The following is a 27,239-nucleotide window of genomic DNA, read 5'->3' on the forward strand; positions in this document are numbered from 1 at the left end:
TGTCTCTGTTTCGTTTTCTGATTTCGCAATCGTTTTCAGAATGCTCTACTTGGTGCCTCGAATGAGTGCGTTTCGTCACTCACTTGGAATCCGTACTGGAACCTTGCCCTTTCAGGTTATTTCGGCTCTTAAATAACTTAAAGCTAATGGCTGTGTTTTTAATCTGCGCCACTCGTGAGATTTGTATCTTTGTATCTTTTAGCAGGGGAGGATGTTAAGTGCTACATATCTCAGCCATAATACCTATTTATGCAGGGTATTCGAGTGATGTACAATGCCCAATAAAGATTTGTCATCTTTGCCAATCTTTTTGCACAGCTTTTTGTGGCATTTGTGGCGCATGTGTCGCCAAGCGTTGCCGAAACGGGTGGGACGCAAGCCAAACATGAATTAAATTAAAAATAAAACTATAGAAAATTGTAATTAAATAACTAAAAACGAAAATAAGCATGCACGTTGACAGACAAAGACTATTGTGTACCAAAATAAAATTTCATGAGACAGCAGCAAGAAACTGACAACGACAACTACAACGACATCGGAATCGGTATCGGTGAAAATGAAAAACGAAAAATGGAGGAAAAGCGTACTGCGGTATCGATAGAGGAAAATTCGCCAGAAATGCAAAAGAAGCGAGTGCATAGAATAATTGAAATTTTCAATGCTGCAACTCGAGGATGGACATATTCTGCCCTAAGGCGTATTTCGAGGAAAATGTTTAAGTCATGTAACATAAAACTTTTCAAAATACAGTAGAAGAGACTAACAAATTTTGACAGAGAAGCTTCTTTAATGCAGGGGAAATGTATTCTTTAAAATTAAACCATTTTCTAGTGTTTTTTGTTTGGATGGTTTCTTATATATATTTCACAATGTTCTTAACAAAGAGAAAGTAACTAATGCCCATGGTATAAATAATTGAGTAAAAAATTGCAAAAAATCTACACCTCAAACATTTTTTCAATGCCATATATTTGTTGTTCGCTAATCCTGCCGACAAGCTAATCCCGTTTGACCGATTAGCAAATTGCTCAGTCAATCAGTAAGTCAGTCAGTCAGTCAGTCAGTCAATCATCCCATCGCTCAGCCAACAATTAAGACTAACCGCCATTTTCGCCCACCGACCCCCCAAAAAATTCCCAATTTCATTCTCGAGAAGTTTTTTACCAACCGATGCGAATTTTCCCATACTTTTCATTGTGTTTTGCATCGTATGTGTTGTACATCCATGTGCGATTTTCCCGATTCGAGTGTGCCAATGTGTCGCCCTTTTTTTGAGTATGTTTTTGCATGTGTTTGGTTTTTTGATTTCACTTCGTTTTATGCGCACATTTTTATGCATAAATTTTGACATTTGTTTGCTCTTTGGTTCCTCTTCACGTTTTTATGTCACCCCGCAAAAATGAAAGAAAAAAAAACGAAAGAAAATAAGAGACGCCAGCTACGAATTCGAATATGTTCAATCATACCAAACTTTTTTCAGATTTTTGATTTTGTATCCCCATCATCACCACCACCACTACCACCACAACTACAACAACAACAACAACCAGTACAAGCACCAACAACAACATCAACAACAACAACAAGAACCTCATCGACGGCGTCAATTGCGACGATGGCTGCCATAAATACGGTAAGTACGCGACATCATCAACCAAATAATGCTAAAATATAATAAAATAAAAGGAAAGCGAAGAAAAGAAAAGAAAAGAAAATAAAAGAAAGGGAAGTAAAATCAAAGCCAGCAGAAATAACAATTATGGAACATACCAAAAAAGCCCACAATTGTGGGCAATCAATCATGGGAATACATTTTTTATGGCACATGCCGTCGATATATTTATCAACATTTACATCCGAGCAATTTGTATCTGACACATTCGAACAATGTTTCATTTCTGAATCATTGACTAGCGCTAACTACTTTAAGCAAAACTTGGCCAACTTATAAAGTTGCGACTTCTATGCCAAAAGTAAATTACAGGGCGACCTACTTTGTAATAAATAATTGCCTGCTGTCACTTTTTCTTATTTATGGATGCAAAAAAGTAATCAGAAGTCCTTAACTTGTTAAAAACATTAAAGAGCAGTAGGTAAAATAAATATTAAAGAATAGAACTAGAACTTTCAATATGTTTTATAAATCTCTGCAGCAGAACACGGCTAAATTATTCATAAATTTCCATAATTGTCACACTTGCGTAGACAATAATGTCAGCGACATAAAGCGTTTAAAATGCCATTTTTAAAATGATTAAACTTGTGATATTGCGCATACGGCATGTTGTACGCCAGCTGATACCCGTGTCTTTTGAAGGCCTAATCATAAACAAAATTGAAAATTGAGCAAAACGGCAAGGCGGACAGATTCCGTGCCATATGACCGAGTTACCCGATGATGAATCTGTTCTTGATGACGACGACGACGACGTTCTCAGCCCTTCTCGTCGCAAACATGTGTTTCAGCTCATTTTACTAATAAGCAGCAGCGGTGGGGAGGGGGGGGAATATGCAAAGCGAGGAGAAAGGCCCGATGACAAATTGCCGGCCAGCACATTCAATTTTACGCTGACATCATCTCGAAGTTTTCATTAACATATCGGCAGAATGGTCGAACTAGAGACCAGGGACCTTGCCAAATTCAAATCTGGCCATCAAGTCTGGCTGCAATGGAAATATGATTTTGGCAGCGCCAAACTTTTCCTGCAACACACGGGCCCATTCATTCAGCATTCTTCGCCAGCTCTCCACTCGCCACTCGCTCCTTCCCCTTTTTTCTCGCTTGTTTTTTAGACTGACATTGACATTTGATTGACACGTGAATCACGGCGTAAAAATATGCCCGCCCATCCGCCCATTCGCCCCCATCCGAGAGTTCAGAGCCTGGGATGGGCAATTGGTGTGGGCCGTGTCGCAACAGGATATATCACACCTCTCGTCCTCGAACTTTGACAGCCTCTGCTGGCAGACGTGGGGATTTTCTAACGGGGCGACGCTCATAAATCTTCTCACTTGTGCAAGAGAGCAAACATATAATTACTTGATACCCGAATTGATTTAGCGTGAACATAATTTATGAACCCATTCGATTGGAAGATCGCCGTCTCACCTGTATGAGATGCCGCTGGAAAATGGCGATTTCACGAAATGGACTTGCTCATCTCGCTTGAAAGCAGCGTCAGGGTTATCACAACAATTGATAAACATAAATCTAATTTGCTTCGGCCCATTTGTATCTCATAGCCATAGACTGGGCACATTTAAATAAACAAATTGTGGGGCAGAGAACATTAAAGCGGAGGCGTGCCACTTGTGGCTCCTTTTCCAGTTCATTGAGGGAACTTTTTCATTAGCCAGCCGTGTTTTCTTTCGCTTTTTTTTTGCCCCCAACTTAAACAATAATAAAATTACTGTTTATTTACTTTGCGTGAAATTTTATGCATCTTCGTTCTGGTTTTTCCTACTACTACTGAAAACTGAAATACAGACAACTGTTTTTGTTTTTTTTTGCATTGTGGTCAGCGTCGCAGGCACTTTTGGAAATTTATGCTCTGGTGTTTTATTTATTTTCATTCGCGTTTCGTTAGCGGTTATGGGCAATTGCTGGCCACATTAATTGGGCATCGGTTGCGGTTTATAAAGCATTAATTGCCCCATCTAACAACGGACTCCCCTGCGACCCCATTAGCCCACTCTCTAGCCAATTTATGAGTGCACTTTTATTGCATTTAAATTATATATATATATGTCGAGGGGCTGCCAAGAGTACGAGGCAAATAAATGACGGACCAAAATACACCATTGTTTCGTGAGTGCCAAGAAGGCGGCGACCAGCGCACTTAGGAAAAACCATTGCTGAAAAATATGGCCACATTCAAATGCCATTTTCATTAATGGCGGCGAGTGTACAAATTATTTTCTTTAATAAAAATTCCCACCCTAACTACCCCTAATCAAAATGTTCATTAAGAAGAATGTTTAAATAAGCAAAAGTTATTCCCAAGTGCATTGATAATATGCGCCACATGGCGTATACTCGATATGCTTCCGTACATACTGCCAGCGGTAATCGTGGGCGTTGGCGCGGTGGGCATGGCACAGTAGTCACTTGTCGTACTCAAAGTGAAATGCATTAAAATTCAATTAATTATGCGACGCGTCGTCCATTAGGCGACAGTTGCCGTGAATTATCAATAATCTCGACTAATCTCGCCTGACAGCCATCGCTGGCCGTTGCTGTCTCGCCTTTTGGCAGCTATTTTGGTTGACTCCACCGATCTCCCCCCCGTCACAATCACCTCAGCTTACCATGAATTCACTGAATTTTTCACCTATTACACGCAGGTACCAAAGAGCATCCATCTGCCATTGACGACTCTCAGCAGCGCGCCGCGCGTGTTGATGTGCAGCGCATCCGTGGGCACCGAAGGATCCGTCACTCTGCAACTGCGTGATGCGAACGCGTTGGAGGCAGCAGCAACAAAGACAGCAACAGCAGCAGCAGCAGCGGCAGCCACATCGACGACGTCACCAAATGGCGCTGCAGGTGCGCCAGCGTCGACGCTAGAGAATGCGCTGACCATCGGCTATCCGGATCCGGAAATGTTGGCAGATGTCTTGGGCACCATTCAGACAGCCTGTAAGTGAACTATACGAACATGAGTGCATGGTAGTTCTACCTTCTTATCAGTAACTAAACTCGTTTGAATATATATTCCCTGGTTCTTATCTTTTATCTAACTTATGGCTCCTTACAGCACTCAAGAACAACAACTCAATCACAGCAGCAACTTCAAGCAATAGCTCGACCAAGTCGACGAGCAGCAATCATCTGACAAATCCCAACAAGATAACCATAACCAGGCGGAGTGTGCACTCGGTCAGCACCTCGACGAACAGCAGTAGCATTAGTAGTTGCAGCAGCAGCAGCAGCAGTAGCAACAGTGGCAAGAGCAATACCAGCTACATCAAGAACTGCTTGATACGCAGCAGCAGCTGCAGCAACACGGTCACCAATGTCACCACATTGGCGCAGATTATGAGCAACAGCAGCACGAGCAGCGCGGCCAGTTTACTCAATCAGCACAACAACAACAGCAACTGCAGCAACAGCAGCAACTTCAGTACCGCCTCCTCGGTGGGCAGCAGCATCAGCGTTGGCAGCAACAGCAGCAGCAGCAACTGCAGCAACGGCAGCAACAGCAACAGCAACGACAGCAACAGCAGCAGCGGCGGCGGCCACCGATTGAGTTTCAAGGGCACCGGACGGCATGCTCCCGCGAGCGGATTAGGTTCGTCGGCGGCATCCACGAACACGAGCGGTACTGCCAGCGGCATTGGCGGCATCATAAGCGTCGAGGCGCCCCGCAAGAATCGACCCAAATTATCATCGCCAACGCGTCACGGACCGCAGCAGTGTCAGGTGCGTACGCAAATCCGCTGCGGCTTTTGCGGCACTCATTTATCCTATATAATAAGTATATATACATATATAGTGTATATATCCGTGGCCTAATCGCCAATTTATCGCCGCTCATTCTGAGCCATGCCAACATGTCGCGCAGACAGTCGTGCAATATTTATAAACAGACATTAAGGTCGTCTCGTTCGAGTGGCAGGTGAAACGCGCCCAGTTCTCAAAGTGCCTACGCATCGCCCCCCTCAATCTATCACTAGTTGTATTTGTATCTAAACCTGCAGATCCCCTACAGCTCGTTAAAATCCGGCGGACTGGCACTTGGAACTAATGTTATGTTTATACACGGCGTTAATTGAGCGCAGAGCCCGTCTGGCTGGGAAGCTGCAATCCATTGGGGGCTACCACATGCGAGCATTGATAGTTCAGGGAATTGTGGGAAGACCATCAAAGGGTAGAAATCATTTAAGGAGAATTCTTCAAACACATCTGTGGCACTGGGGCAAGCTACAAAAATAAGAAATGTTTTACTTGCAACACAGTTCCAATTAACATCAGAATCACGACATCTTTGAGAACTTGCCCTATGCATTCACCATATAATCTTATACTTTCTGGCTTCATACCACCGCCTCATCTCACCTTCGTCTTGATTTCGTAAACCAATTATTGATTTAAGGCGCTTTTTAGCCGTGTGAAAATTTTCCACATCCAAAATCGAACAGCCAGGGGCATTCAACACGTCTCGACGTCTGTCAATAAAACTGACAGCCGCTCAAAGTGCTGCGGCTCCAAGTCCCGGTTTTCCATCTTTTAGCTTTTTTTTTTGCACGTCTAGTGGGGAGTACGGCGGTAAAGTACATTTTATGACGCGTTTTACGATACTGCGGATGTTGGGAGGATGTGTTTGGTCAGCGGTGGGTTGGGATGGGTACTGGAATTCCACTCCCGCTGCAGGGCAGGCAAAAGCAAACACAGATGTTTTTGCGGATAGTTTTTGGGGGGTAGGGATGTGGTCCAGCTTTTGGCCTAGCTTTCGGTTTCGGAATTCGTCGGTCGTAATTAGCATGCGGTGTGTGGTGGGCGTAAAAACGGGGAAAAAACATAGAGAGCCAACATAACGTATACGCAATGTGGCTCATTAAAATGTTCGAACGCGCAGCGCTTTCAATTATCTAGAGGGCAGCCGACAGGCAGTGCTAATTACATTTCTCCTACGTTCTTCACTCGGACTTTTTATAGATTTGTTGCAAGATCTTTGGAAATGCCTCGGCGCTGGCCAAGCACAAACTGACGCACAGCGACGAGCGGAAATACATCTGTGCGCTCTGCTCGAAGGCATTCAAGCGGCAAGATCACTTGTAAGTAAATGAGGCGCACTAACCAGTGCTCTATTGATCTGTTGATCCGTTGATCTCTTGACCAACAAATCCACTGAGCCACCGAACCCACACCCACTCTTTACCGCCCCCAGAAACGGACACATGATGACTCATCGGAACAAGAAGCCTTACGAGTGTAAGGCGGATGGCTGCGGCAAATCCTATTGCGATGCGCGATCATTGAGGCGCCACTCGGAGAACCATCATGCTGGCGGAGCAGCCACACCCACCACCAGCCAATCGCTTTCGCCCACCGCCAGTTCGAGTGGTACCAGCAATAGTAGTGGTGCCGGCGTGGCCACCAGCTCATTGAGCCTTTCCCCGGCCACGGCCAGCGGCGATGCCAGCTCCCCGGACGGAGCCACCTGCATTCGAACCTACATTTCCACGGGCAGTTCGGTGGTGGATGCCGCTACTGGGATCGCTCTGTCGGATGAACAGATCAAGGCGATGAATCTGCCGATCAAGACGGGCGTGACCTTGCTGTCGCCCACCACCTCGACCTCGTCGAATGCCTCATCCTCGGCCTCGTCTGCCAGCTCATCGCTTTCCTCGACGGGCTCGTTACCGGGGTCGGGATCGGGATCAGGATCAGTTTCCATGGCCCCGTCACCGTCAAGTGGCTCGGTGATAACCGCTAGTTCGCCCACCATCACGCTCAGCGATGGGATGAGTCTCGAGGGCGAGGGTCTCACTCGGGAACAGTTGGATCTCATCAGCAAGATAATGCAGCAAACGAAGCAGACGAGTGCCCAGGTCACCGTCTCCTCGCCCACCAGTGTCAGTTCCTACAAGATCAACACCAACTCGTCGCCATCGCAGAACAGACCGCGCACCTGGAACATGCAATTGGTAGGTGGACTCTACATAAAGGAAAGTATTTATATTCATATAATATCAATACCTATTATCTACAGTTAAATAGTGCCCAAAATGTGACTGTCACAGTCGAGGACAACTCTGAGCTCGTTACTCCCTCCTCCAACTCACCCGTGGAGGTCAAGGAGGAGGAGCTGAGTCCACAGCTTGTGGGCACCATGAATCCCCACCTGCTCAATATCGTGAAGCTTGACAAGCCCGTTGAGTGCAATCTCTGTCACCGTAAGTTCAAAAACATACCCGCCCTCAATGGGCACATGCGCCTGCATGGCGGCTACTACAAGAAGGACCCGGAAACCAAGCGCAGCGAGAAGAAGGACTCCAGTGGTCCACCCCTGCAGACGGCGAGCATTGGAGTGCGCGCCCTAATCGAGGAGAAGATCATCAGCAAGCGCAAGGACATGACTAAGGTGGGTTCAAGGAACAACGAAGAAGGTTCAGGATTTTATTTCTTACCCATCTTCTATAATATAGGGCTCCTTTGTGGTTCCGGCACCACCGCACAGCAGTGGCACCACCACCACCCTGCGTCGATCGATTAGCGACCTAGAGAGCTTCCTTAACCCGAAGACGAGCACCAGCAGTCACACCCAGACGATGACCACCACTACGGGCACAACCACAGCGGTTCTCCCAGCGGCCACCACCATCAAGAGCAGCAATGGCCTCAGTATCCAGCAGATTGGCCTGCCGCAGAGCATCGAGATCTTCAGCGGCGGTCAGAAGCAGGCGAAGACGCTCAACCTGGGCAGTGGAACCAACACGATCACGATAACCACCAACAATGTACCCACCACCACGACGATGAGTGCGCTTACTGCGCTGAAAGCGGGTGGCACCATCAGTGGAATCTCTACCGCTACCAACACGGATCCCAAGGATTCCACACTTATAGAGCTCTTGAAACGCGGCACTCGCATTGCGGTCACTTCGAAAAAGAACCAATCCCATGGACAAACGGGATCCAGTATAATGATGACCTCCAGTGGCGCGACAACAAATGCTGTTGGTGCTGTCACCGAGTTAACCACCATTGGTGCCGGTGGAGGAGTGCAGACAGTGGGCAGACAGATCATCACCAACAACAACCGCACCGTGATCATACCCTCCGATGTCCAGGTGGTATCCACCAAGAGCAAGCTAAGCAGCTTGAGCAGCCTGGTCAAGAGCAATATGACCAGTAGTGGCACCTGCTCCTCGGGAAATCTTTCGCTGGCCGATGGCACGCCTCTTTCCCTGACAATTGCTTCCAATCAGGAGGTGACTGGAGGAGTAGGCAACTCCAGCGGATCGGGAAGTGTTATCACGAGCGGAGGAGGGGGAGTCTACACGGTTACCTACACCAGTGACGGCACCGATCTATTCGATGATGCCGAGGTCTACAACGTTTCGGACACCGAGATGCTGCTGCAGACGGTGGACTCCATGGAGCTGCTCAACGATGAGGAGATCAAGAGCGAACATTCCGAGGACTTTGCCCTGCTAAGCGAGGCCGGCGACAGCGCGCACACCCAACTGGTGAAACTGGAGCCGGAAAGTGGACAGGCCAACTCCGGATCGGGTAGCGTATCCGGCGCAAACACTACGCCTTTGCCCACTTTCCAGCAATTCCATTCCAAGGAGCTGATCATGCAGAACAGTTCGCAGATCCAGGCGATAGCTAGCATGCGCGGAAGTGGTGGTGGAGTCCTGGCCTCACCGCTCCACTCGCCACTGGCCTATCCCACTCCCCCATCGAGCCACGAGAATATGGCCCAGAGTTCGCCCTTCATCGAGGATGCAGCTGCCCAGTTTGTGGATGCCAGTAACACCTTCTTTGGCGACAAGACGGACTTCTCGCACATCTATTTCAAAACGGATGAGGGGGAGGCCACCATTGAACAGCTAAATGAGCACGACAACGAGAAGATCCTGAAACTGAAATCAGTGCTGGAGGAGAGCAGCTTCGATCCCTCGATCAAAGTGGAGGACCTGTTGAATGGCACCGATGATGACACGGAGTGCGATTTGAGGGAGTTTGCGGAGACTAACCTCTCGTTTTTGGACGAGGATCAAGAGTTCCTCAATGACTCCAGGAATGCCACCTCTCCGCTCTCGGAATCCTTCTTCACCAGCGGCATTGGCTCCGCGGAGGATGTGAAGCAGGTTTTGCGCGAAGTCCTGCCCGATGAGAATATGCAACTGCAATTGAGCAGTGAGCAGCAGGGCGAGAACATCATCGATCTCTACTATTTGCCTGGCTTGGGCTTGCAATCCCAGATGATGCCCAATTCGGAGGACCCGCTGCTCTCCTCCTCCCCCCGCGAGTTTGGCCAGCAAAGACAGCAGTTGGCTATGCAAACCACCAACATGCAACAGCCCATGGAGCAGTCACTTCAGGACAACAACAATATCCACCAGCAGCAGGAGCAGCAGCAACAGAATCCGCAGCAGCAAGAGCAACACCAGCAGCAGCAATCACAGCAGGAGCAGCCACCGCAACAGGAACAACAACAGCAGCAGCAGCAGCATCACCAACAGTTGCTGCTGCCCCAGCAACCACTCAATCAAACGGAATCCCTGCCGGCAGTCGGTCAGCAGCAGGGTGATTTCATGCTGCCCCTGGTGGGTGGTCATGGATTCACCCAAGTTACCAGCCAAACACAATACATAGATAACAGCCAGGGCGGCATGGGGATGCAGCCCCTCAACAGCCTGCTGCAACCACTGCTCTATGGTGGGGCAACCACATCCAATGGCAACGCCTCAGGCGGGGGCAATGAATCTCTGCTCACCACCGATTGCCAAATGAATGCCAATCAAGGCCAGATCGATACGGGCCTGATGTTCGCCTGTGGCAACACGACAACCATGGCCAACAAATCCCTGGCGGCTCTCGTGCCCAACCCGCCGAGTGTGGCTAATTTGCAGCCCTTGTCCAACCAAACCAATTCCATTCTGAAGCGCCGACTACGCTCCAATGCGCCCCAGGAGACGCACAAGTTCTCCAAGTTCCACACTCTGTCACCGCATCGTTCCAAGCTGCGCAAACCATCGCGAACCCACTATACGCCCGCACCCATCCTGAATCCGGATCGCAAGGGCACTGGGCTGTACTGCAATGTGCGCAAGCAACTGGGTCAGGGTCTCTTCGACGCCTTCGACGACGACTTTGGGGACTCGGTGGGCTTGGTGGACTTCTCGGACGAGTCCAAGGTAAACTTGGGATCCACCTACCAGGCGCAGATACCCAGCTGTCGGCCGATGGAGGAGGCATCGCGGGACGCTCCCGGCGCCGAGATGATGTGGAATCCTGAGGTGCAGGAGGACGAGAAGATCCTGATGCGCTACATTGATCTCAGCAAGTCGTCGGCCGTGCCCATGGGCAGTCATTCCGAGGAGGTGGCGCTCCAAACGCTGCTTCGGGCCAAAGGAAACTCGGCGGCGGCTGTGCTCAGCCTGCTCCAAACGCAGTCCGGCGCCTTCCAGATGAAGTGGACCGCCTACGAGCTGGAGCAGTTCTTGCGCGGATTGGAGAAGAATGGCAAGGACTTTGGCAAGATCGCCAGTGAGGTGGGTTTCCTTTAATGATTACAATACGATGGGCTGTCATAAATATACCCCTTACCCTTGCAGCTGCAAACGAAGTCCTCCGGCGAATGTGTGCAAATGTACTACTTCTGGAAGAAGCTGTGCGTGGACTACAAGGTGACGCACTTGAAGATGGAGCCCGTGGTGGTCATTGCTCCCGCGGTGGAGAAGCCCTATGTCTGCGAGATCGCCGACTGCTCAGCGGTAAGTTCTAGGCTCTCAGATGCAGCAGCAGCAGCAGCAGCATGCCCCCTTGCCCCAATGCACGTACTGCAGCGCCCCAGAAACCGAACGCTAACGCCCCACCTCACCTCACTGGCTCTTTCTGTTTACTCTCTTTCCTGTACATAACGCTCGAATGTCACAATCAAAAATCCAAATATCTTGCCCATCCCCGCCTGCGCCGAATGTAGAGCTTCAGTTCGAAGGCGGCACTGCACGGCCATGTCCGCATACACGCTTATGGTCGCAGTGCCAGCAGCAACACCACCAACAACAGCAGCAGCGGCAACTCCGGCAGCAGCAGCAACATGCAGCATGCCGCAGCAAGCAATGCCAGCTCCGGTGGCAACAACAGCAGCAGCAGTAGCTACGCATGTGCAACACTATGTGGCAGCAACAGCAGCAGCAATAATGCGACCAGCAATGCCGCTGCAGCAGCAGCAGCAGCACACAGCAGCACCATGGCTCAAAACGGCAGCAACTGCAGTGGCCATGCGAATGCAGCAATCGGAACATCTGCGCTCTCGACCACGCCCAAATTGGAGGCGGGCATGGGCAATACCACTAACATACCGATTGCCAAGGAGGGCGAGTTCCCCTGCAAGGTGTGCGGCAAGTAAGATTCCCCCAAAGCAATTTCCATCACAAAAAGCATAAACCAAAAACACGTGAAATCCGTATGAAAATTCGAAAATCCGCAAGTGATTTGAGTGCCCGTAATTGACTTGAGTTGAGATCGTAAACGCACGCTGTACCGTAAACTGACTTGTGTATCGTATGCCGTATACCGTATACGAGTTATTGGTTAATAGATCCTGAGTTCACTGTACCTATTGTTTTATCGAACAGTTCCTCCTGAGTTCTTATATCGCTACCCACTTTCAACTCCCTTACATGATCTTCAGTTGTGAGTAGTTACCTCTGGTGATTCTTTAGTTCCATTCGTATGTCACTTTCCGATTTCTACTATGCCATTTAGTTAGAGTTTTCGTCAAGCGATATTAACTGTTGTTATATTGTTGTTGTATTGTATTGTTCCATGATGCGAAACCCCCAATATCAAATCCAATCAAATCGAATCAAATCAAACCAAAACAAACCAAACCAAAATCAAATAACGAATACAATCAATAAATCGCAATTGCAATTTTAAAGCGAAGAGTCACAACTCGCAAATAGACGTATCCGTAACTGATATCAGCTCCACAAGTCCACACGCACAGCTCGCTGGCAAAATGCTCGGTAAGTAGGAGGCCTTCGTTTTGCGTTCTCACCTTTCGGTTCATTTCGATAACCTCTTCCGTTCCAACACTCCATTCACTTGGTCTCTGTTCTCTAATTTCGTGTATTATTGTATTTGTCTTCGACTTAATCCTACTCACAGCGCCAAATGCCTTTGATAACTTATGTAAATATTAAAGAACCATCCTCTCCGATCTGTCATATGTATATTGGCACAGCTGGCCTTCGAAGTGATCCAAATTTGATCTGGTTATGGATACCCAAAAAAAATAAGAAAAAATAGAAAATAAAACCATCATATTACAGAGATCACAAGCCTAGAGCGGCTGTATCATTCAAGCGCACATTCTTAACTCTTTCGTTAACTCGAGTTGTATATGTATTTAATCACTAACTTATTTGTTTCCTTATTTGCTCCTCAACATAAACTCTCTATTTTCCATAGTTATTTGTAACAACAAAGCAAATTTAAACTCCACACAAGGCTAAGTAAGATGAAGTGAACAAGAAAGCTTAAAGTCGTCTCCTTCGTATCTCTGCATGACTCTTTACCCAGCTATATCTATGCATGTGCTATACTATTGTGTACTCTATGTGCTTCCATTATATCTAAATGTTCAAATAATCCACCTAGTCTGCATCTTAGATAGTAGTGATCGAAACTGGTGCCGCAGACCCATGTGTTCTCATGATGCCCCGTCTTCTGCTCTTTCTTTCTTCCACCAGGGTCTTCAATAAGGTGAAGAGTCGCAGTGCGCACATGAAGACGCACCGCGTCCAGGAGCCGGATCAGAAACACCAGCTGCAAAACCAGGCCGGAGCTGGACTGACCACCGTCGCCACATCAACCATAACCGCACCATCGTAGACACCGACGAGCAATTCCGTGGAGGAATCAACGACATGGACAGGGAAACCATGAGGCGTATATAGCAAACAAACAAAAATCGATTGACAATCGCATTAAGCAAGCGGCAAGCATTGTTTACCACTGTTAGAATTTATGCTTAGACGAATTTGGGTCTAAAAATCAATGTCACGTGTACGTAGTAGTTAAAGGCATTTCTTCACTAGGTCTATCTAAATCTATAGCTCAAGCCCCTTTCTTCTTCAATCACTTCTCTATCTATCCCCTAAGTAGAAAACACTGCGACTCGCTGTAGGTTATAAGTCTAGCCAAGGATTGGTACAAGTTCAAATTGAATTGTTATTGACTATTGTAGGCAAGTGCAATATTTATGTTGAAGTAACACGAAATACGAATATGTAAATGTACATACATGTACATGTATACCTACCGTTTTTTATAGTAGGCGTTTATTCTGCTCGACTCGACTGTAGATGTACTCTAAATCTAATCTAAATCTAAATCTAAAACTATACTACAACCATGGCTAAAGCTGAGGAGAAATCCCGATCTATGATAAATACTAGTGCATAATTACTGTTAACTACAAGTTTTTCTACTCAAATACTCGTACATAGTTGCAACACACTACACTGATACTTTACTAGTGCTATAAATGTGTAGGCCGTAAGAGAATCTCTATATATACATACTTGATATAATTGATAATTACATGCCTAGGTGTACGATGTATGCGATATATGATTGTTGTTCTAGTTTTAACGACGCAAGTCAGCAACTCCGAGTAGTTGAAGTTTTACTTAGATTGTACTTACCTACCTACAGACCTAAACTATTTAACTATGGCTTAGAAACCGAAAACCCCAGAGAAAATCTAGTGAAATCAAGTGATATTGAGTGAGATCAAAAACGATTTTAGCTAAACGTGAACAAAATTCAATGCACACCAATGTAAATGGAAGTTGAGAAAAAGTTTTAACTTTACTTTTAACGACGCAAAGTTGTAGGTTGTAAGACACTGTAAATACGAGTCTAGCAAATTAATCAGATAAGGAAGGATATGTTTCAAATTTCTCCAAAACGCATAAAAGACATTAATCTATTTATAATTCTAGATCCCCTCCCCCCCTGACCGACCCCCCTTCCCCGACAAAACAAAAATGAACACGAACACACAGACAACGAGGGTTTGAACCTTGAACTTCGAACTTCGAACCTCGAAAAAAGAGCCCACACACACAAGAGACACTCACAGTGCAGTTTTATATAGGCCTAGGATATACATACATAGTTATTATATACAAGCATATATTAAATTAAATGGTACAACAGTAAATCTGCCAGCAATTTGAACAACAACAAGAATCACACGTTTTCCATTTGGACAGTGAGCTAATGTACTACAACAAATTGATCAATTGATTCAGCGTTTTTGAGGCCGATGCCGGGTAGTATGTTATTGACAATGGCGTAACTTAATCTAGTTTAATGTAAACCGATGCATGCAGGGCTAAATTGAAAACCAAATGAAATACTTACGTTTAGTCTAAATACCTTCCGACCCTTTCCACGTAATCAACTGACCCGCAGATCCGGACAAAAACTTGGAAGATGGGAACTATTAGCAATTTTTATGGTTGTATTCGCCGGAAAACTACGAATCAGGAGTTGTAAATAAAATACATGGGAGATGTACAAAATACCCCGATGTGGAGGACTTATCCATATGCTGTTCTATTTCCTTGGCCTTGTGTTCGCAATAGCATTCGTAATCATAAAATAGTCATAGATTTAGTTGACGGACAACATAATTCTTGCATATTTTTCGGTGTTATATACAATAAGCGTAAGCAGATATACATGAAACAAATACAGCTACAGCAGCCCACCATATATAAAGCACATTCAGTAACTGTTTGTTGTGGGCCTTCGATGCCGTTTAAAGACTTTCTCGCGTACAAATACCAACCCGAACATCTATGTATATCCCGTTTCCATCTGTAGTAAACGTGCTTGGTTGCGTGCATTTTCTCTACACGTCTTCCGTTTTCGTTTCCGTTTCCGCTTCTGTTTCGATTTCCATTTCCATTTCCGTTTCCGCCTGAGTTCGCCCAACCACACTGTTCGATTCTATTCTATGCTCAAATGCCTTCAAGCGAATATAAGTCTTAAGTATTATTAAATAAAGTATCCACAAATGAGTGTTTATCCTTAAGTAAGTGTTCAAATCTAGGGTTACGTTAGCTTAAGTTGACATGAGTGTGCACTTTGTTGCTTTTCAAAAAAGTTTCCTAAAGACAAAGATAAATGTAGAGATAGGCATCTGCTCGAACGTCTAGTCAAATGACTTAGATTAATTATCACCTAATTTATTTATATTTTATTTTAAGTTTCAATTACTGTGCCAAAATGTTTATCGTTTACCAATTAAATGATTTCAACTGTTTCATTTTTCCACGACCGTCTTGCCTTTTTATTTTCCTACAACATCGTAAATTCCATAGTAAAGGACAATCTGTGACATTGAGTACTACGAGTATACTACATTCCTATACATTTCGAAGCGATAATTTCCGGAATCATCTGCGTCAGCGATTCCTCCTCACTTAGACACTTTATTCGAAAACTCTGCGTTGTGATTGTTCATTAAGCGAAAGTAAAGACAAACTGTATTTATGCAATGCAAATACGTATTTTAGAGTAATCTGTATATAAATAGATGGCGGCCGACGCGGCTCCAGCTTCCTCAAAAGCCAAACTAATTCTAGCTCAGACGTCGTCAGATTCACTCAAATCATCAGTATATACAACTTGCACTCCAATTCAAAGACACTATATAGTTGCATGAGTGGTTTACTTATTCTCAGCATCTGTTTGCAATATTTTGTAAATCGTACAGATACACATACTACCATTAATGTCATAATGCCGAATGAGGGAAAACCGAATATTATAATTAGTGAACGCAACAGAATTACTTCGAAATACAATACAAAACCTTTTGAAATTGAAAACGATTGATAATAGCTATTAGACATATCAATTTTATTTAAAAACGAATCGAGAGATACATTTAAAAAACAAAAAAAAATATATATATACATATATATATGTATACATAGTCCGTACACCTTCGTGTACACCAGTGCAATATTGCATTCCTGTTTAGCGAGTAAGTGGACATTTTAGGCGTCATCGTAGTATTTACAGGATCTTCTGTTGGGCACCTCTTTCGAATCTTTGCTTTAAGTGCGATATCTCAGAGTATTTAGACTGACGAGTAATAAAACGATACCAAATTATGAGATACTATTCTGGATGCAGTGCATAACCCTTCGTTTCTGTGCCAAACAAGGATCGATCGCGATCTGACTACAGACGCGATGAACGGCGTGACAAACTTTACCGCTCAGTATTATCGAGATGTCCGGCCTGCGCTCCGGGAAAACTGGGCATTAGGGTCGGACGGATCGGCCCTGCTATGATTAAGTACCATATACAAAGAACTACACAAATCTACGATGTAAGTTTTAACTGTAATATGCAAAGAGACACTTTTATAAAGAAGCAAACTGTTACTTTATGGCATTTAGTTGAGATGCTGTAACCTCTTGTTGATCGTAAATTGTACGTAGCATGTAATACCTATTTAACTCGCAGACACCTACACACGAATATGGCATTCAAAACAAAACAAAAAATATATATATATATGTATTTATACAGTGCTAATATTAATATTCTGATATGAACGAATATTTTATGGTACATCTATATATGTACATAATAAGAGTAAATGTAAACTTCAATGTTTTCATGGTTGTAAACTGATGATCAAAAATAGATTTAATGAATTTTACATGCTTTTATTTAAACGCAGAATTACTTCGACTATGCTTTACACTTTTTGGTACCTAATAATATTTAATAATATCGTCACATATAATGGCATTTCTTTCAACGAATACCGAATCCTTCGTTTAACATCACTCATTCGTTGTTTTTACCAGACTTACAATCTCACAAGCGGTGCAATGGATAAGCGAAATATTTTCTGAACATCACATTCTTTGATAAGAAATGATCAATGTAAGCGATATTTGAAAAAGAAATCATGAATATTCCCTCCAAATAATTTTTAAAAAATTACGTATTTGCTAAAAGTCAAATCTCTGATAACTGTAATGAAATACGACAGACGGGAACTCAACTCTCAAATCTGTCTCGTATAATGGAGGAATACTGTACTTAGCATGATGTTACCAGTTACATTTAACGTAATTACAATTACAATGATTATTGTGTATTGCATGTGTATGTGAAGTGTATGTAATTACAAGTAAACTCTTTAAAAATGCAAAAAACAAATAAAATCCAAAAACCGAGAAATGTGGAAAGAGAAACTATGGCACACATTTGCCATTTAATAGTAGTCAATTCTTCAAAACAGAAAAAGAAAAAAATTAGGTTAAGTGTGAAGATGCATGTGGGGGATATATGGACACTATTTTCTAAACGTATTACAACAATAATTTATGAATTTGTTGGTAATTTTATACATATATATACACAGTTACTTTTGTTAGCTAGCAAAACGACAACGACAACTTAGGTAGCGCCGAGGTAGATAAACTTTATGAATGTTGTACCCAAAGCCCACGCCCCGGACACCCGCGAGAGCACACTGTACAGGCACGAACCTCAAGGCAGGATGGGTCATAGCTCGAGATTTAGATACCACGGATCCAGGATCCTGAGGCCCGTCCTTGCGCATCCTACCTAGCTAGTTAGGTCCGCGTCCCTTATAACACGATTTCTGCTCATACTATACACTCAACACACTCACTGATTACAATCTCTGTTGGATCTGTTGTACTCTGCAATTTTTGGTGTGATATTCTATTGGTTGTGGCGGTTGCTTTTAAGCCGCTTTACACATTGTTGCATTTCTACTAATCGTAGCTGGCCTAAACTGGGTCACAACAGGACGAAAAAAGATTAAGAAAATACTGAAAACAAAAAAATTAATTATTATATATAACTAATTCGATTTCCAGTTGTTGTTTTGGTTGTACATGCGTAATGGTTTTAAACTCGTTTTGACTAACTGTAACTGATTGCCAAACTTTGTTAACTATTTTAGTCCATACATACATACGTACATACATACTTTTAGGTTTAAGCACTTGTAATTTAATCAAACATGATTTGAGCAAATTTAATGAAAATGAACTAAACTTACAAAAACACAAAACGAAAATAAAGTGGTGGTCGTAACTAAAAAGTTGTTGTTTTAATTCCTTTTAAAGCGGATTTCAAAGGCCTTAGCTCTGAAAATGTAGAAGATTGTCTTCTTTGCAGTTTATCAGTGAATTACTTAGCTGGTTTTTCAATCTGTTCGACTTAGTGGGTGTTTACTGTACCTAAAGCATTTTATCTTACGCGCCATTTTAAGTTTAGCTAAGACGCGACCCCAAAAGCTTTCGTATTCTGCTCTCCCCATTTTCTTTGTTATCCTGCTACAGTCTCTTCTCTCTCACTCTCTCTGTTTTTCTCTCTTCCTTTTGCGGTGGTCCTTCCTCCCTCTCACAGACACGCAAGCTCGCAGAGCGCGCATTGTTGTTGGCGTTTGTCATTGTCCTTTTCGCGTTCGCTTTTGCTTTCGCTTTCGCACTCGTTTATTTAGTTCAGTGTGTTCAGTTGCGTCCTGGCTTCATATCCTGTCGCTATCCTTTGGCTAAGCGCAAGCACAAGCGGTTTCAGTTTGAGGTTTTGAGTGCATTTGAGCGGCTGCAAATACAAACAGAACTGTGCGCAGGAAAAGCCATATATCTCTGGAAATTGGTGCTTAGTGTTATTTCGGTGGAAAACATATCGTCGTGATCGAATTGTGCCGGATTTGCTGGATATAGATATCCGAGGTGTAATTGCCGCTTTTCGATAAACCGGCTTGGATCGTAACCTCTTTTAATTCTTCATCGGTGTTGTGCGTGTGCACCAAACGGCTTCAAAATTAATTACTCAAAGTATCACCACAACGCTATGTCCTTATCGGCCATAGCCAAGGTAAGCGAATCCCAGCGTCATTGGCGCCTTCTTACGAGCATTTGGCAAAAATCCATTCCAGTTACCGCAAATATCACTCATACCACGCGGCCAGCAATCTCTGACTTCAGTTCACTTGGTCTTAGTTTCACTCATACCCCGCTTCCGAATCCGCAATTTGATTTTGCGCAGAACAGCGAGCTTTCCTCCCTCGCGTACACACTGCAAAAGTTGCAAAACAGGGTTGTCAGGCGGCGAAAAGTTGCAAAAAAGGATATGCATATCAATTTCAGAAATCGCTTTTATAAATGAATATAAGCATTTATAAAACTAGCTTGATTTAATAACTAGAAAGAAAGCTCTAAAATTGTATATACATATTTTGGTAAAACTAGTCTTTAGTTTGTTAGAATAAATATAAGCTATAACAGAGAGGCACCTAATCCCACCCCCCTTCCACATATGGTTTAGTTTTAGCCCGAACTCGACAACCCTGCCCCTGGGTTTTGACTCAAACTCTAACGCGCTGACTGACCGAGCAACCCCTGAAAAAGCACACCCTCTCCAAGCGAATGGCGAAACTTCTGAGCCAATTTTCTCTTGAGCAGGGGTCCTGTGTCCTTGGAGCTGCCTTCGCGTTGCGGACTCAGGACAACGACAACTTGAATAAGGTTAATGCCCCTAGCCGACCTTGGGGTGCGACACAGTTCGGGACTCGGGAGCTCGGGACCTCGCTGCTCGGGGTTCGGGGTTCGAATGTAGGATGTCGGAACTTATCGGACCCACCGTCCTCACTTTCGCACGGGTTCATTGAACTTTTAGGGAACTCATTATGCTTTCGGTGAATACAGTTTCGTGTGGGTGGTGACGACAACGACCCGTCGATAGGCTCTGCTGGGTTGATTGGCCAGGCCGGAACAGCCAGCTGTGTGTATATCATTTTAGGGCTCGTCCTCATCGGCGGCCATTTGGTTAGGGTATATAGTATATGGTATAGGGTCCGGTACCGACCCCCTCGACCGCCCGAAGCTCTCCACTGTTGCTTTGCAGCTGTTGTCGGGCGCTATTTTTGGTGCAAGTCGAACTCAACGCTGTGCTTTTTGTCAGTCTATCGCTGGCGTTGCTCCTGTCTGGACACCATGAATCATGTGGGTACATCTGCATATTTCCATCCGAGAGCCTCGGAGAAAGTCCCTGTTATCTGTGCATAGAAATAAGCGATAAGTGCGTAATTGAGAGCTCTGGCTTATCGCGGAGTAAACCAAATAGCCGCGCTAAATGCAAATGATTAAACCAGTTTGACTAGGCTGTTGTGCGCCTACTAACCCAACTCGTTATCAGCGGCAACCTGTTCTGTGCTATTTGTGTTGTTTGTTGTCTCCGAATTAGAATAAATAGATTTCGTAATAGAGTTTGTGGGCCCGTCACGCCATTCGGCGCTGGCCAGTTGTGGTAAAATGTCTACTAATCTCTGTCCCAATGCTTCCTCCTCCGACCCACAGCCAATACTCTACTCGTATTGGCGCAGCTCGTGCTCCTGGCGCGTGCGCATTGCGATGAACCTGAAGGAGATACCCTACGACATCAAGCCGATCAGCCTGATCAAGTCCGGAGGCGAGCAGCACTGCAATGAGTACCGCGAGGTGAATCCGATGGAGCAGGTGCCCGCCCTGCAGATTGGTAAGTATCTACCAATGAACCCCAAGTCAACTTCCCTTACTCATCACGTTATCCACCTTCAGATGGACACACCCTCATCGAATCGGTGGCCATAATGCACTACCTGGAGGAAACCCGTCCCCAGCGACCACTCCTCCCACAGGACGTCCACAAGCGAGCCAAAGTGCGCGAAATAGTCGAGATCATCTGCTCGGGCATCCAGCCCCTGCAGAACCTCATCGTGCTCATCCACGTGGGCGAGGAGAAGAAGAAGGAGTGGGCCCAGCACTGGATTACACGTGGCTTCCGGGCGGTGGAGAAGGCGCTGTCCACCTCAGCCGGCAAATACTGCGTGGGCGATGAGATTTCCATGGCGGATTGCTGCCTCGTACCTCAGGTGTTCAATGCCCGAAGGTAAGTGGGATACTAAGTCAACTAAAACTCGAGGTGCTGAAGCCTAGCTTGATTCATTGATTCCTGTTTCCTTCCAGATTCCACGTCGATTTGCGACCGTATCCCATAATTCTGCGCATCGATCGCGAACTGGAGAGCAATCCGGCATTCCGGGCGGCCCATCCCTCCAATCAACCGGACTGTCCGCCGGAGCTGCCCAACAAATAGAATTTTCCGACCCCAACTGCAAAGCGCCGTAAGACGAAAAAGTGAATTGCAGTTCGTAAACCAGGCACAGGACAAACTAAGAACTTAAATCTGATCGGTGGGCAGGTGGATGGCGATGGAGAAAGGATTGGATAGGATGGCAAAGCTGGCGAGGATTCCCTTAAGCAGAAACAGTCGGATGTGATTTAAGAAATTGCTAACAGCATTTAAATATGCATAAATGCATAAAAATACTATCGATAACATAACGAAATTCCTCACACGAAATTCAAACGTAAACGCAAAATTCTCAGATAACGGAACAAAAAATCGTATAATAAATTCTTCAAATTCCCTTAGTTTGTCATTGTGAACATGATCTAAAAGATGAACTCATATACAGAGGTGGTCAAAAGTATTTACACAACGAGCTTTTTTTTCAATTGTCAACTAATTGAAAAAAAAGCTCGTTGTGTAAATACTTTTGACCACCTCTGTATATTAAATGTAACTTATTTTTATGCATTTTATTTAGGCTAACAAATCATAACAAATTCAAGGAGAACTCACGACGAAAAGCAAAATTCAATTCAGGGATTTAGAAAAAAAAAAAACAAAACCAAATTTAGAAACACTATCGAAGATTTACAAGTATAAACGATGTATGTATGTATGTATAAGTACTTCATGTCAAAGTTGGGCAGATGCTAAACGAATCGTTCACAAAGTACAAAACTTCAGTCAACCAATAAGTAAACTAAAGCAAGCTACATATACACTAAATCGAATAAATCCTAAGTAATCTATGTGAACTAAGCTAAAGAATCGATCACCTATTCGATGGTTCTGGATGTCGTAACGCCTCTTTGATACCACGAAAGCATAACTAACTAACGAAGTATTTCCCCAAACCCAATGCACATAGACGAATGACAAAGCCAGCCGATTAAGAGCACAGTAATTTTATTAGCAAGTTGATGTAAATTGGATCGTGTGAGTCTCCTCACAACCCCGTACGAGTAGTTATATACATAAGCCTGCCGATGCCAAGTACATACACACACACATACTAACTATCCTGCACGACAGTACAACGCACGAGTCGAAGGACGAACGCCGATAGTCACAGCATACAAACATACATATAGGTCGAGCTGCGCATTTTCGCACACCAAACGAATCGAATACCAAATTGAATACGAACCAACTAATATGCATAATTTCCGAAATATTGTAACAGTTCCATATACTATAAATAAATAAAACTTCAAACTAAGCTAATACATTGCTCAACAAATCTACTTTTAATGTGTGATAAGCAGCAGGAAAAGGAGAAAGCAAATCACAGATAGAAAGAAATATAAAAAACTTATAAAATTTCACTTCATCTATAGGATCTCTAACATAAAGTACCCTTGTGCCATTTACTCGCATATCTTACGAAATAATTGCCTACTTTTGGGAGCAACCTATAAATGTAGGAAACTATCGATAGTTCTGCACAGCATTCTCCAATCAGAACAGCTGAGTATTCTTATTGCTATCAGTTAGCATAAGTAAACAAGTTGTTTTTCTCACTATAAGTTCTGTTACTTTATAGAAGGAAGGGTTCTCCTCTTTAAAGAACATATATGGCTTCTGCTACACAATTGACCCACAGGGGCATCCATTTGGCCCGATTGTACAGATCTTCTTGGTCTAAGCCCTTGTTCCGGAATATGGCAACAAAGCCTATACTGTATTCCTATTGGCCTAGTTCGTGTTCTTGGAGAGTTCGCGTTGCGCTGGCAATTAAGAAGATTGATTATGACATCAAGCCGACTTCTTTGCTAAAAACTGTCAGCGGACATGCTTATACGGATGAATATAGGGAAGTCAATCCGATGCAAAAGGTTCCCTCTTTGAAGATTGGTAAGTGATGCGAGTAATATGAGTACTTTGAATCTATGAGTTTTGCGGCATTAGATGGTCATACCTTGTGCGATTCGGTGGCTATTATGCACTACCTGGAGGAAACTCGACCTCAGCCAGCACTTCTGCCCGAAGATCCGGTTAAAAGAGCCAAGGTCCGTGAAATTGTGGAGCTCATTTGCTCGGGCATCCAGCCACTGCAAAATAGTTCTGTCCTGGATCATATAGGCAAGGATCAGAGTCTGCAATGGGCCCAACACTGGATTGCTCGAGGATTTCAGGGTCTCGAGAAGGTTCTTTCCCAATCGGCGGGCAAATTCTGTGTGGGAGATGAGCTCAGTATGGCGGATATTTGCCTGGTGCCTCAGGTGCGCAATGCTAGGAGGTAAGAATCAATACTATAATTTAATTTCCCAGGATGCTGATTTATTTTAAAACTCCAAACCAGATACAAAGCTGACCTGACCCCATATCCCACCATAGTACGCTTGAGTCAGAAACTACAAGAACTTGATGTTTTCAAAGCCACTCATCCCAGTACCCAGCCAGATTGCCCACCTGAATTCGCAAAAAAATAATCAAAACTTAAGATATATTAAAACCAACATTGCATTTATAAGGATACTTGATATTAAATGGATTTCCAAAAGCAACCAGCCCAAATCGAAGTGAAACCTCATTGAATTATAATATAATTTTTATTAGTTTTGTCATTTTTATATAATCGTTCTTAAATGTGTAGTGTGTAATTCACGTAATTCATTTATGTACTGTCCTAACTTTGCATTTCTAATTTTCCATCCTGGATGCGGATCGTTATAATGTTTCTGTGTATGTAGTATGCACTTATTGGCTTTCCTGGTTGGAGTGTTTCTCTGTGGTTGTGTGTCTGCGTGTGTATATATGTATTCAACAAATTTTCTATAAATACTATTACATACATACAGATGCGCCGACGCATTACATAACATAACCATTACATTCGATATACATGCATGTTCCGCACTGTACCTAACATCGGTACCGATCCATCGCCTACCTAGCTTAGCTTTCATTTTATTGTTGGCCGTTTAGCGCGCCATTACCGTAAAGTTTTAGTCGCAATCTGCATTATAATCTTGTTCATTTTCTTATTCGTTTTCATTTTTTGTTCGAGTATGATTCACTTGGGGTTATATAGCTATGCATATATATGTATGTAGAGAGGAGTAACTGTTTGCATACTTTTCGTTCGCAATTGTACAGAATTTCTTATCGTTTTGTTTAATTGCAAAAATTATGTTTTTCTCGATTTATTAAAACTTGAATGAGCTACTTTAAAGAATCTTCTTGTAGGGATACCTTTTGATTTAATTGTTTAAAGATTTCACTAGACTATTTTTCTGTTACTTGTCGTACGTTTTGGTTTTTCGTTTTTTCTTATTTGTTCAAATCTATACCTCGTTAAATGAAATTGAGCGAAATGAAGAAAACCTATTTTATACCGTGGTTATGTGTGATCTTTTACCATAGCGATTTTCAAATGCTAAATGAATAAATCTATAAAATCGTTTGCTTTGCTACTTGATTTTTAAAAAACTTCAATTGATTATACTTTGTAAATAGAGCATAACTAAATATCGTTGATTTCATTTCGCATTTAATTTGTTTACTTCAATTAGGACCTTCAGTTGCCTTTATTTTGGGTTCATTTGCACTCAGAAAGGGATTTGGTTTGCTAAAATTTTATTTAAATATTTTGCTAATATGTATAAGTAAAACGTGTTACTCTGCGCAACGAATTTTCGTTTTCATTACGGCTATTTAATCAACATTCTCTACTTTCTCCACACATCGAATTGCCGGTTTTCTTGGAGCCATCATTTCATTTCGCACCTAGGTTAATATTACATTTGCATTGTATTTACATACATTTAAATACTCTATATACGTTAATTTGTTTACACCTTCCGACTTCATTTCTCATTTTGTCATTATTATTATCACAGTCAAATCATAAAAGATTTAGTACTTTTACTTTTGAATGAGTTTCCATGATGTTTTGCTTTTTTTTGCTAATGTTCCGCGCTTTCGAATGACCATCATCGATCCGTATATCAATCATATCGTATATCGATCAATATCGTTATAATTAATTCTTCTCTATGAAACTATTGAGAGATCGAAAAGTGTGGCTTTTGCTGCTGCTGCTGTTCGTAATTCCTATAGTGTGCAACGGAATCTGACGTCGAGTGAAGAGTGCACTAGTGTTTCTAGATCGGGAGATACATACATATATCCCCATGATCGCAATGGATGTCCTAGGTCTCGGGGGAAACTTTCAGAGGATCGCAAAGCAATGCTATCGATTCGATTGTACATATTATTGTGGATCTCTAGTCGCTTGTGTATGAGAAATGAGAGAACTACTACGAGTTGAGCGAAATGTTGGACTTTCGGGGAGCGGGACCTGTTGCTGTTTTTTGATATTGGCCAGATATCGTGAAGGCCGTAATTTCTATGTAACTTTTGTTTCTGTTTTCTAAGGTACTCACGTATGCAACGGCCTAGTTTTGGGTTGCGAAAGTGTTTGTTTAAGTGAAGAAGACTCGAAAATTCGACTTTTACTTGTTACGATCCGAAAGTTAATATTCATTTGCCGTTAACTATTTTGTACACTGAATAAGATTTCATTGAAATATAGTATGTTGTTTTCACTATGACTGTGATGTAGCTTCATGAATTATGACTTACGGCTAGGATCATTTAACGGCATTACGTCTAAGGTTTTTACCGCCCCCGCACATCCCATACTGCACAGCAATATCTCGTGCCTGGGGCTAACTTCGTTCGATCTATCGATCTATCGATTGAGGGAGTTTTTAAAATCTTTTTTCGGCTACTTTACATATTGGTTTTGCTGCTGACCCATGTGTGCTAAATGAATTGTGCCAAATGGAAACGCAGATAAATAAATAGTTTTTGGGGTCCGTGCCGAGCTGCAGTTTTCATTGTCGGAAATTGAGGCCCTGCACGTTCCTCCTTTTTTTTGGGTACTGGGTTCTTCTTTTGTTTGAATCGTTAAACCACTTTTATTTGCTTGAATTAATTAATATTAATTTTATTTATCACACTAACGACTACGTTTTATACCTTTAGTGTATGTGTATATATATATAGTATTTAATATTTTACTAATGTTGTATGCTTCTTGTTGTGGCTGCTGAATGAACGTCTCCGCAGCCGAGTTGCTTCGGCCGATCGATCGAGTTTTCCGATAGAATTTGATACATACAATGCTATATGAGGTTATATAATGATTCAGTTAGTTCTCCGACCTATCAAATACCAGCTGGGTTCGCATCAAATCGCAAACATATTCGCATCTTCCATGTATGTGGGTATACGTACAGGTATATCATATGCATATGGGGTGTATTGTGTACATTTATATACGAGTATG

The 27,239-nt window shown here is 43.4% G+C and overlaps 3 protein-coding genes across 6 annotated transcripts; all 3 read left to right on the forward strand.

Annotated features, from left to right (window-relative positions):
- Positions 1 to 1,516: 1,516 nt before the first annotated feature.
- Positions 1,517 to 18,579, forward strand: LOC117143085 (serine-rich adhesin for platelets). Of its 2 annotated transcripts, XM_033307560.1 has the most exons (11): positions 1,517 to 1,636; positions 4,348 to 4,642; positions 4,761 to 5,425; positions 6,662 to 6,780; positions 6,894 to 7,653; positions 7,719 to 8,090; positions 8,155 to 11,232; positions 11,296 to 11,454; positions 11,664 to 12,088; positions 12,628 to 12,714; positions 13,441 to 18,579. In XM_033307560.1, the coding sequence occupies exons 1-10, from the start codon at positions 1,619 to 1,621 to the stop codon at positions 12,665 to 12,667; spliced, it is 5,931 nt and encodes a 1,976-aa protein (XP_033163451.1). In that variant the 5' UTR covers positions 1,517 to 1,618; the 3' UTR covers positions 12,668 to 12,714; positions 13,441 to 18,579. The 2 variants fall into 2 exon arrangements, with proteins under 2 accessions (XP_033163451.1, XP_033163450.1); XM_033307559.1 differs by lacking the exons at positions 11,664 to 12,088; positions 12,628 to 12,714 and having other exon boundaries at positions 1,542 to 1,636.
- Positions 18,580 to 19,270: 691 nt separating this feature from the next.
- On the forward strand, positions 19,271 to 22,283 carry LOC117144839 (probable maleylacetoacetate isomerase 2). 3 transcript variants are annotated; one of them, XM_033310233.1, is made up of 4 exons: positions 19,271 to 19,648; positions 21,130 to 21,307; positions 21,370 to 21,700; positions 21,778 to 22,283. In XM_033310233.1, the coding sequence occupies exons 1-4, from the start codon at positions 19,625 to 19,627 to the stop codon at positions 21,905 to 21,907; spliced, it is 663 nt and encodes a 220-aa protein (XP_033166124.1). In that variant the 5' UTR covers positions 19,271 to 19,624; the 3' UTR covers positions 21,908 to 22,283. The 3 variants fall into 3 exon arrangements, with proteins under 3 accessions (XP_033166124.1, XP_033166126.1, XP_033166123.1); XM_033310235.1 differs by lacking the exon at positions 19,271 to 19,648 and adding an exon at positions 20,752 to 20,775; XM_033310232.1 differs by lacking the exon at positions 19,271 to 19,648 and having other exon boundaries at positions 21,070 to 21,307.
- Positions 22,284 to 23,422: 1,139 nt separating this feature from the next.
- On the forward strand, positions 23,423 to 24,460 carry LOC117145768 (probable maleylacetoacetate isomerase 1). Its single transcript, XM_033311543.1, has 3 exons — positions 23,423 to 23,797; positions 23,852 to 24,182; positions 24,246 to 24,460. The coding sequence occupies exons 1-3, from the start codon at positions 23,518 to 23,520 to the stop codon at positions 24,373 to 24,375; spliced, it is 741 nt and encodes a 246-aa protein (XP_033167434.1). The 5' UTR covers positions 23,423 to 23,517; the 3' UTR covers positions 24,376 to 24,460.
- Positions 24,461 to 27,239: the final 2,779 nt, after the last annotated feature.

This window comes from Drosophila mauritiana, chromosome 3R (assembly GCF_004382145.1).
Source record: "Drosophila mauritiana strain mau12 chromosome 3R, ASM438214v1, whole genome shotgun sequence".
Classification (NCBI taxonomy): domain Eukaryota; kingdom Metazoa; phylum Arthropoda; class Insecta; order Diptera; family Drosophilidae; genus Drosophila; species Drosophila mauritiana.

Bases quoted from the DNA above. Each gene is read 5' to 3' on its own strand.
- LOC117143085 (XM_033307560.1), top strand. The intron at 4,643-4,760 runs GTAAGTGAACTA...GGCTCCTTACAG, and splicing joins GGGCACCATTCAGACAGCCT to CACTCAAGAACAACAACTCA. The intron at 12,089-12,627 runs GTAAGATTCCCC...GCAATTTTAAAG, and splicing joins CCCTGCAAGGTGTGCGGCAA to CGAAGAGTCACAACTCGCAA.
- LOC117145768 (XM_033311543.1), top strand. From the start codon at position 23,518: ATGGCTTCTGCTACACAATTGACCCACAGGGGCATCCATTTGGCCCGA. The intron at 23,798-23,851 runs GTAAGTGATGCG...TTGCGGCATTAG, and splicing joins GGTTCCCTCTTTGAAGATTG to ATGGTCATACCTTGTGCGAT. The intron at 24,183-24,245 runs GTAAGAATCAAT...ACTCCAAACCAG, and splicing joins CAGGTGCGCAATGCTAGGAG to ATACAAAGCTGACCTGACCC.
- LOC117144839 (XM_033310232.1), top strand. From the start codon at position 21,085: ATGTCTACTAATCTCTGTCCCAATGCTTCCTCCTCCGACCCACAGCCA. The intron at 21,308-21,369 runs GTAAGTATCTAC...ATCCACCTTCAG, and splicing joins GGTGCCCGCCCTGCAGATTG to ATGGACACACCCTCATCGAA. The intron at 21,701-21,777 runs GTAAGTGGGATA...GTTTCCTTCCAG, and splicing joins CAGGTGTTCAATGCCCGAAG to ATTCCACGTCGATTTGCGAC.